The following is a 9,783-nucleotide window of genomic DNA, read 5'->3' on the forward strand; positions in this document are numbered from 1 at the left end:
CTTGTTTGATTCAAAATTTTTTTTTTTTTTTTTTTTTTTTTTTTTGAGACAGAGTCTCACTCTGTTGTCCAGGCTGGAGTGCAGTGGCCGGATCTTGGTTCACTGCAACCTCTGCATCCCGGGCTAAGTGATTCTTGTGCCTCAGGCTCCTGAGTAGCTGGGATTACAGGCGTGTGCCACCACACCCAGCTATTTTTTGTATTTTTAATAGAGAGAGGGTTTTACCATGTTGGCCAGGCGGGTCTCGAACTCCTGACCTCAAGTGACCTGCCTGCCTTGGCCTCCCAAAGTGCTGAGATTACAGGCGTAAGGCACCACGCCTGGCCTGAGTTCAGATCACTACTTAGCTATTAGTAGCTGAGGTGGGGCTGAGGGTGAGCTCTCTGGGTTACACCTCAGTTTCCCTGGAGATAATAGCATCTATCTGATGGGATTGGGAAGAAGACTGGGAGAGAGCCAGGTGCAGTGGCTCTCACCTATAATCCCAGGGCTTTGGGAGGCTGAGTGGGAGGATCGCTTGAGCCCAGGAGTTTGAGACCAGCCTATGCAACATAGCAAGACCCACATCTGTGTATATATGTATAAAAAACATTTAGCTGGCCGGGCGCGGTGGCTCACGCCTGTAATCCCAGCACTTTGGGAGGCCGAGGTGGGCGGATCACAAGGTCAGGAGATCAAGACCATCCTGGCTAACACGGTGAAACCCCGTCTCTACTAAAAATGCAAAAAATTAGCCGGGCGAGGCGGCGGGCGCCTGTAGTCCCAGCTACTCGGGAGGCTGAGGCAGGAGGATGGCGTGAACCCGGTAGGCGGAGCTTGCAGTGAGCCGAGATCGCGCCACTGCACTCCAGCCTGGGCGACTAAGCAAGACTCTGTCTCAAAAAAAAAAAAAAAACATTTAGCTTAGGGAGGTGGTGCACGCCTGTAGTTCCCAGATACTCAAGAGGATGAGGTGGGACCAGGTGTGGTGGTTCACACCTGTAACCTCAGCACTTCGGGAGGCTGAGACGGGTGGATCACGAGGTCAGGAGATCAAGACCATCCTGGCTAACACGGTGAAACCCCGTCTCTACTAAAAAAAACAAAAAAATTAGCTGGGTGTGGTGGCGGGCGCCTGTAGTCCCAGCTACTCGGGAGGCTGAGGCAGGAGAATGGCGTGAACCCGGGAGGCGGAGCTTGCAGTGAGCCGAGATCGCGCCACCGCACTCCAGCCTAGACGACAGAGAGAGACTGTCTCAAAAAAAAAAAAAAGAAAAAAAGATTCTTATACTTGGGTGCATAAGAATTCAAGTTCAATACGGATTAACAAAGAGAAAGTAACGTGGTTGGTGACGGGGAGAATGAACCCTCTCATGTACTTAGGGTAGGACTGAAAAGACTGACAATGATTTGGCCTACGTTCCAGCAGTATTTGGTAAGACTGAGAATGTATCGTCTCCATGTCCCTGGGAGAAATCCCTGAAGTTCCCCTTCTCTGTAGCTACCACAGAGAAACACTGTAGATTGTCACTTGATTTTTTTCTGAGATGGTATCTTGCTCTGTTGCCCAGGCTGGAGTGTAGTAGTACAATCTTGGCTCACTACAGTCTCAAACTCCTGGGCTCAAGTGACCCTCCCTCCTTACCATGCCTGGCTAACTTAAAAAAATTTTTTTTCCTGTAGACTTGGGGTCTTGCTATGTTGTCCAGGCCAGTCTCAAACTCCTGGCCTCAAGCGATCCTCCCACCTCGACCTCCCAAAGTGTTGGGATTACAGGCATAAGCCACTGTGCCAGGCCTGCCAGCATCTTGATCTTGGACTTCCCAGCCTCCGGAACTGTGAGAAATACATTTCTGTTGCTCATAAATTATCCAGCCTGGCCAGGCACTTTGGGAGGATGTGGTGGGAGGATCGCTTGAGCTCAGGAGTTCAAGATCAGCCTGGGCAACACAGCAAGACCCCATCACTACAAAATAAATAAATGAATAAATAAATTACCCTGCCTAAGGTATTTCTGTTCTAGCAGCAGGGACAGATGAAGACACACACGCATACACACACGGCCTGTATGCAGTTGTGGGTGAAGTTTATTAAGGCAATACTGAATGCCAGAGCATTTCAACAAGGCTTGCCAGACAGGCCCCAGCACCTTTCTACACTACATTGAGGCTTAGAAGCTCAGTGTTCCACCCCATCCCCAGGACGCCCACTTAGACCAGAAATCCAAGTCCATTAGCTACAGGCTGATATCCAGGGACACTGGTGTAAACAAAGAAGTGGGATATGAACTATATCCCTGATTTTTTTTTTTTTTCAGACTAAGTCTCGCTCTTGTCCCCCAGGCTGGAAAGTAATGGCGTGATCTTGGCTCACTGCAACCTCTGCCTCTTGGGTTCAAGTGATTCTCTTGCCTCAGCCTCCCGAGTAGCTGGGATTACAGGCGCCCACCACCATGCCTGGCTCATTTTTATTTTTTTGTATTTTTAGTAGAGACGGGGTTTCACCATGTTGGCCTGGCTGGTCTCGAACTCCTGACCTCAGGTGATCCGCCCGCCTCGGCCTCCCAAAGTGCTGGGATTACAGGCATGAGCCACCGCACCCGGCCTATATTCCTGACTTTTAACAAGGAAAAAAAAATTCTGTGGGGGAGAACTTTCCTGAACAAATATTTTTCTGGACATCTCTCTCTACTGACTGATAGGGTGAGGCTCAAAACAGGCTTCCTCCAAGCTCAGAGGGACTGAGAGATTGGCCAGCTGGATGATGCCCCAGTTTTAAGAGCCTTAGCTTCCCAAGCAGACAGCACAGAAGAGCTGGTGGAGTGGCCAGAAAATCGGTTTGAAAGGAGCCCTGGGTTGAAGACTCCAGAGCAGAGCTGCAGCATAGACACGGGGCCCGCTGCGTCCTGTCCTCTCCCCCTACTTCTTCTCCTCTGGGGCTTTCTCAGTGATTCCGGGGGCAAAGGGTCCCACGAGCCACGTGACAGGTGTGTTCTGGGCCACGTATTCCACCATGTGGTCCAGAGCCTCGCGGGCGCTGGTGACGCGCTCTCGGCTCTGGGCCAGGATGCTGCTGGACAGGTCCTGGAAGGAGTGGATGCTGGAAAAGGTAGCCTGGAGGTCCTCCACCTGGCGGCGGGCCTGCTGTACCTGGTCCTTCACATTGGTGGGGAGGCCCTGAATGCTGGACCCCAGGGAGGTACAGGTGGCCTGCAGCTGCTGGGCAATGTCCCGGAACATGGTGAGCGCCCGGGACTCGACCTGCTGAGAAGGGAGGTGGGGACACCAATCAGGACCATTTGTTTCAGGAAAGGCAACTGGAGCTGAAGCCAGGGAAAGAGGGGTTCTACCACTAACCTTGGGGAAAACCCTTTCCATAGGTGAAATTTTTTTTTTTTTTTCAGACAGTCTCATCCTGTCGCCCAGGCTGGCGTGCAGTGGCGCGATCTCGGCTCACTGGAAGCTCCGCCTCCCGGGTTCACGCCATTCTCCTGCCTCAGCCCCCCGAGTAGCTGGGACTACAGGTGCCCGCCACCACACCCAGCTAATTTTTTGTATTTTAGTAGAGACGGGGTTTCACCGTGTTAGCCAGGATGGTCTCCATCTCCTGACCTCGTGATCCACCCGCCTCGGCCTCCCAAAGTGCTGGGATTACAGGCGTGAGCCACCAAGCCCAGCTCTTTTTTTTTTTTTTTTTTTGAGATAAGAGCCTGGCTCTGTTGCCCAGGCTGGAATACAGTGGCATGATTTTGGCTCACTGCAACCTCCGCCTCCTGGGTTCAAGCGATTCTCTTGCCTCAGCCTCCCAAGTAGCTGGGACTACAGACGCATGCCACCACGCCCGGCTAAATTTTGTATTTTTAGTATAGATGGGGCTTCACCATGTTGGCCAGGCTGGTCTTGAACCCTTTACCTCAAGTGATCTGCTCTCCTCAGCCTCCCAAAGTGCTGAGATTACAGGCATGAGCCACAGTGCCCAGCCTCTTTTCTTTTAATTAGAAACAGGATCTCACCCTGTCACCCAGGCTGGAATGCAGTGGTGTGATCATAGCTTACTGCAGCCTCTAATTTCTGAGCTCAAGTTATCCTCTCATTTCAGCCTCCTGAGTAGCTGGGACTACAGGCACTCACTACCATGCCCAGCTACATTTTAAAAATTTTCTGTTGGGAGGCCGAGGCGGGTGGATCACGAGGTCAGGAGATCGAGACCATCCTGGCTAACATGGTGAAACCCCGTCTCTACTAAAAATACAAAAAAACTAGCCGGGCGTGGTGGCAGGCGCCTGTAGTCCCAGCTACTCGGAGGCTGAGGCAGGAGAATGGCGTGAACCTGGGAGGCGGAGCTTGCAGTGAGCCGAGATCGCGCCACTGCACTCCAGCCTGGGTGACACAGCGCGAGACTCCGTCTCAAAAAAAAAAAAAAAAAAAAAAAAAAAAAAAAAAAAAAAAAAAAAAAATTTTCTGTAGAGCCAGGATCTCACTAAGTTGCCCAGATCTTAAACTCCTGGGCCCAAGTGATCTGCCCACTTCAGCCTCCCAAAATGGTGGATTTACAGGCATGAGCCACTGCATTCGGCCACTAGTCAAATTTTTTTAAAAGCATAGACAAATCACCAAAGAAGATATAGGGAGAGCACATGAAAAGGCTGCTTGACATTGTAAGTCATTAAAGAAATGCAAATCAAAATCATAAGGAGGCCTGGCACGGTGGCTCATGCCTGTAATCCCAGCACTTTGGGAGGCTGAGGCGGGTGGATCACCTGAGGTCAGGAGTTCAGCCTGACCAACGTGGTGAAACCTCCATCTGTACTAAAGATACAGTTACTTTGGAAAACAGTCTAGCCGTTCCTCAAAATGTTAAACCATAGAATTATCATATGACTCAGCAATTCTAGTTGTGGGTGTATGCACAAGAGAAACGGAAACACACATCCACACACAGAGACGTGCACACAGGGGCAGGGCAAAAAGTAGAAACAACTCAAGTGTCCTTCGGTTGATGAATGGGTGAAGAGAATGTGATTCATCCATACAACAGAATGCGACTCAACCACAGAAAGTCACAGGGATCTGACCCAGACCACAGCGTGGATGAGCCCCAAGGATGTCACGCTCAGTGTGAGAAGCCAGACACAAAAGGCCAAACAGGGTGGGATCCCATTTCTATGAAATGTCCAGGGCAGGCCCATTCACAGAGACAGGAGAGGATACATGGTCGGGAGGAGGAGAAAATGGGGCAGTGATTGCTGATGGGAAAAGGGTTTCTTTTTAGGGGCATGAGATGAGATAGGGATAGTTGTGCAATGCTAAGAACCAGTGATGTGTATGCTTTTTTTTCTTTTGAGACAGAGTCTCGCTTTGTGGCCCAGGCTGGAGTGCAGTGGCGCGATCTCGGCTCACTGCAAGCTCCGCCTCCCGGGTTCACGCCATTCTCCTGCCTCAGCCTCCTGAGTAGCTGGGACTACAGGCGCCCGCCACCACGCCCGGCTAATTTTTTGTATTTTTAGTAGAGACGGGGTTTCACTGTGTTAGCCAGCATGGTCTCGATCTCCTGACCTCATGATCCACCTGCCTCGGCCTCCCAAAGTGCTGGGATTACAGGAGTGCGCCACCGCGCCTGGCCAATGTGTATGCTTTAAATGCATGAGTTGTATGGTATGAAAATGATATCTCAATAAAACTGTTAAAAAAAAAAAAAAAGAGGCCGGGCGCCGTGGCTCAAGCCTGTAATCCCAGCACTTTGGGAGGCCGAGATGGGCGGATCACGAGGTCAGGAGATCGAGACCATCCTGGCTAACACAGTGAAACCCCGTCTCTACTAAAAATACAAAAACTTAGCCGGGCGAGGTGGCGGGCGCCTGTAGTCTCAGCTACTCGGGAGGCTGAGGCAGGAGAATGGCGTAAACCCGGGAGGCGGAGCTTGCAGTGAGCTGAGATCCGGCCACTGCACTCCAGCCTGGGCGACAGAGCGAGACTCCGTCTCAAAAAAAATAAAAAAATAAAAAAATAAAAAAATAAAAAGTAAGCCGGGCACGGTGGCTCAAGCCTGTAATCCCAGCACTTTGGGAGGCCGAGACAGGCGGAGCACGAGGTCAGGAGATCGAGACCATCCTGGCTGACATGGTGAAACCCCGTCTCTACTTTAAAAATACAAAAAAAAAACTAGCCGGGCGAGGTGGCGGGCGCCTGTAGTCCCAGCTACTTGGGAGGCTGAGGCAGGAGAATGGCGTGAACCCGGGAGGCGGAGCTTGCAGTGAGCTGACATCCGGCCACTGCACTCCAGCCTGGGTGGCAGAGCGAGACTCCGTCTCAAAAAAAATAAAAAATAAAATAAAAATAAAAAATAAATAAATAAAAAGTAGAAGCCAGGCTGGGACAGCCTGGAAGAACTTTCTAGGCAGAAGTTGTAAACCGTTGGGTGAGAACACAGTTGAAATCAGGTCCTTGAAAATTTCCTTGGTCAGGGAGTGAGATGAGCAGAGACAGGATTTGAGACCAGCCTGGCCAACATGGTGAGACCCTGTCTCTATTAAAAATACAAAAATTAGGCCGGGCGCAGTGGCTCTGGTCTGTAATCCTAGCACTTTGGGAGGCCAAGACGGGTCAATCACTTGATGTTAGGAGTTCTAGACTGGCCTGGCAAACATGGCAGAACCCTGTCTCTACTACAAATACAAAAAAATTAGCCGGGTGTGGTTGCGGGCGCCTGTAGTCCCAGCTACTTGGGAGACTGAGGCAGGAGAATGGCTTGAACCCAGGAGATGGAGGCTGCAGTGAGTCGAGATCACGCCACTGTACTCCAGCTTGGGTGATGGAGTGAGACTCTGTCTCAAAAATAAATAAATAAATAAATAAAATTAGCTGGAGGTGGTGGCAGGTGCCTGTAGTCCTGGCTGCTCGGGAGGCTGAGACAGGAGAATCGCTTGAACCCAGGAGGCGGAGCTTGCAGTGAGCCAAGATTACGACATTGCACTCCAGCCTGGGCGACAGAGTAAGACTCTATCTCAAAAAAAAAAAAAAAAAAAAAGGTACACACAGGGAGGTAGGGTTTTGCCCAGAGCCCTGGCAGCTGGAGGACTCTGGACTTGAGCCAGGGATTATGGGAAGGTGCCCACGTGAGAGAGATAAGATCTGGTTTTCTCATTTGAAAGGTCATTCTGGCTGCTGTGCTTAGCAGTGGAGGAAACAAGAAACAGTTTTAGGCTGCAGGCGGTCCAGTTCTGCCTCCCGAACAATTTGCATTTATAGAGATAGTCACGATATCTTTATACATCTCACTTTTGTAGCCTTTACTATGTGCTTTCGATATGATCTCATTTCAGCTTTTTAAAAATTGATCTGGGTCCGGGCACAGTGGCTCACACCTGTAATCCCAGCACTTTGGGAGGCCGATGTGGGCAGATCACCTGAGATCAGGAGTTTGAGACCAGCCTGGACAACATGGCAAACCCCGTGTCTACTAAAAAGTACAAAAATTAGCCAGGCGTGGTGGTGCATGCCTGTAATCCCAGCTACTGGGGAGGCTGAGATAGGAGAACCACTTGAACTCAGGAGGCAGAGGATGCAGTGAGCCGAGACTGTGCCACTGCACTCCAGCCTGGGTGACAGAGCAATAAATAAATAAACAAATAGGCCGGGCGCGGTGGCTCATGCCTGTAATCCCAGCACTTTGGAAGGCTGGGGCAGGTGGATCATGAGGTCAGCAGATCGAGACCATCTTGGCTAACACGGTGAAACCCCGTCTCTACTAAAAATACAAAAAAAAATTAGCCGGGTGTGGTGGTGGGTGTCTGTAGTCCCAGCTACTCGGGAGGCTGAGGCCACAGAATGGCGTGAACCTGGGAAGCGGAGCTTGCAGTGAGCTGAGATGACGCCACTGTACTCCAGCCTGGGCAACAGAGTGAGACTCTGTCTCAAAAAAATAAAAATAAAAACTGGGGTCAGGCGTGGTGGCTCATGCCTGTAATTCCAGTACTTTGGAAGGCCAAGGTGGGAGTATTGCTTGAGGCTAGGAGCTCAAGACCACCCTGGGCAACACAGTGAGACCCTGTCTCTACTAAAAGTTAAAAAAAAAATTAGCCAGGCACGGTGGCACGCGCCTGTGTTCCCAGCTACTCAGGAGGCTGAGGCGAGAGGATTGCCTGAGCCTGCAACAGTGAGGCCACAGTGAACTGTGATGGCATCACTGCACTCCAGCCAGGGCAACAGAGTGAGAACCTGTCTCAAAAATAAATAAATAAACAAATATTTCAAAAATTGATATATAATCCACACACCATAAAACTCACCCTTTGAAGTGTACAATTCAGTGGTTTCTAGTATATTCACAAGGTTGTGCAAATACTACCTTCATCTAATTTCAGGACATTTTCGCTTTTTTGAGACAGAATCTCCCTCTGTTGCCCAGGCTGGAGTGCAGTGGCGCGATCTCGGCTCACTGCAACCTTCCTTTGCCCCTGGGGGGCTTAAGTGGGTGGTGGGACAGGCAGCGAGATCCATTAGAGAACACAAGAGGCCAAGGCTTGAGATAGAGTGGAGGGGGCCGGAGAATACTAGTCAGAAGTTGCTACTAGGGGCCAGGCTTGGTGGCTCACGCTTGTAATCCCAGCACTTTGGGAGGCCGGGGAGGGGAGATCACTTGAGGTCAGGAGTTCAAGACCAGCCTGGACAACATGGTGAAACCCTGTCTCTACTAAAAATACATAAAAAATTAGCCAGGTGTGGTGGTGAGCTCCTATAATCCCAGCTACTAGGGAGGTTGAGGCAGGAGAATCACTTGAACCCAGGAGGTGAGCCAAGATCATGCCATTGTACTCCAGCCTGGGCGACAGAGCAACACTCTAAAAAAAAAAAAAAAAAAAAAGCCATACCCATGCAGGCCCAAGAGGAGAAATCAAGGCAGGCTTCCTGGAGGAGGTGTCATTAGCTCCTGAAAGCAGGTGAGGCTGGGGAAAGCACTCGAAGCAGGTAGGCCCATGAAGTAGAGGTGTAGAGAGTGGCATCGGGACTCCAAGTACTCCAGGCCACCCCCCCAGTCCCTCATGGGTACCTCTGGCTTGGGCGGTTCCTTCTCGGGGCCCTGGAGCTGCTTCTGGTTCCAGCTAAGCCACATCTGGTGCAGCTTCTCCTGGCCTTCCACCAGCTTCTGATCAACACCTTGCTTGACAGTTTCCATCTGGGGCAGGGGAGAGAGAGGTGAGGGAAGGAGGCTCCCCTGGGAGAGGCGGGATTCCAGAGGGAACCCAGGGAATCCATCATCTGACTTACATGATGGTCTAGAAAAGAGAAAGGGAGGGAGGAAGGGTTTCCTGGCTATGGTGAGCTCTGGGGCCTTTGGTTTAATCACTGACACACTCATGCTCTGTGTGGTCGGTGGGAAGAGTGGCCGCATGTCCCCTGTAGCTCCTCCCATTGCGTCAATTTCTCCTGCCTTTACGAGGGAGCCTGGACATGTGGCTGGCTTTGGCCAATGGGAGATGAGCAGACGGAACTAGCAAAGGCTTAAAAAGTACTTGTAGGCTGGCCACAGTGGCTCACGCCCGTAATCCCAGCACTTTGGGAGGCCGAGACAGGCGGATCACTAGGTCAGGAGATCGAGACCATCCTGGCTAACACAGTGAAACCCTGTCTCTACTAAAAATACAAAAATTAGCTGGGCGCGGTGGCGGGCGCCTGTAGTCCCAGCTACATGGGAGGCTGAGGCAGAAGAATGGCATGAACCCGGGAGGCGGAGCTTGCAGTGAGTGGAGATTGTGCCACTGCACTCCAGCCTGGGCGACAGAGCGAGACTCCGTCTCAAAAAAAA

At 51.1% G+C, this 9,783-nt stretch overlaps 1 protein-coding gene across 4 annotated transcripts in view; it reads right to left on the reverse strand.

Annotated features, from left to right (window-relative positions):
- Positions 1-2,041: 2,041 nt before the first annotated feature.
- The window catches only part of PLIN3 (perilipin 3), a 28,778-nt gene continuing 21,036 nt past the window's right edge, over positions 2,042-9,783 (reverse strand). For 3 of the 4 annotated variants that reach the window (XM_025366055.1, XM_025366052.1, XM_025366056.1), the window contains exons 7-8: positions 9,028-9,153; positions 2,042-3,242 (exon numbers count right to left, since the gene is read on the reverse strand). In XM_025366055.1, coding sequence (XP_025221840.1) covers positions 2,898-3,242; positions 9,028-9,153 — 471 coding nt within the window. In that variant the 3' untranslated portion in view covers positions 2,042-2,897. The remainder of the gene's footprint in view (positions 3,243-9,027; positions 9,154-9,783) is intronic. The other variant, XM_025366054.1, reaches the window with a different exon arrangement.

This window comes from Theropithecus gelada, chromosome 19, assembly GCF_003255815.1.
Source record: "Theropithecus gelada isolate Dixy chromosome 19, Tgel_1.0, whole genome shotgun sequence".
NCBI classification, from domain to species: Eukaryota; Metazoa; Chordata; class Mammalia; order Primates; family Cercopithecidae; genus Theropithecus; species Theropithecus gelada.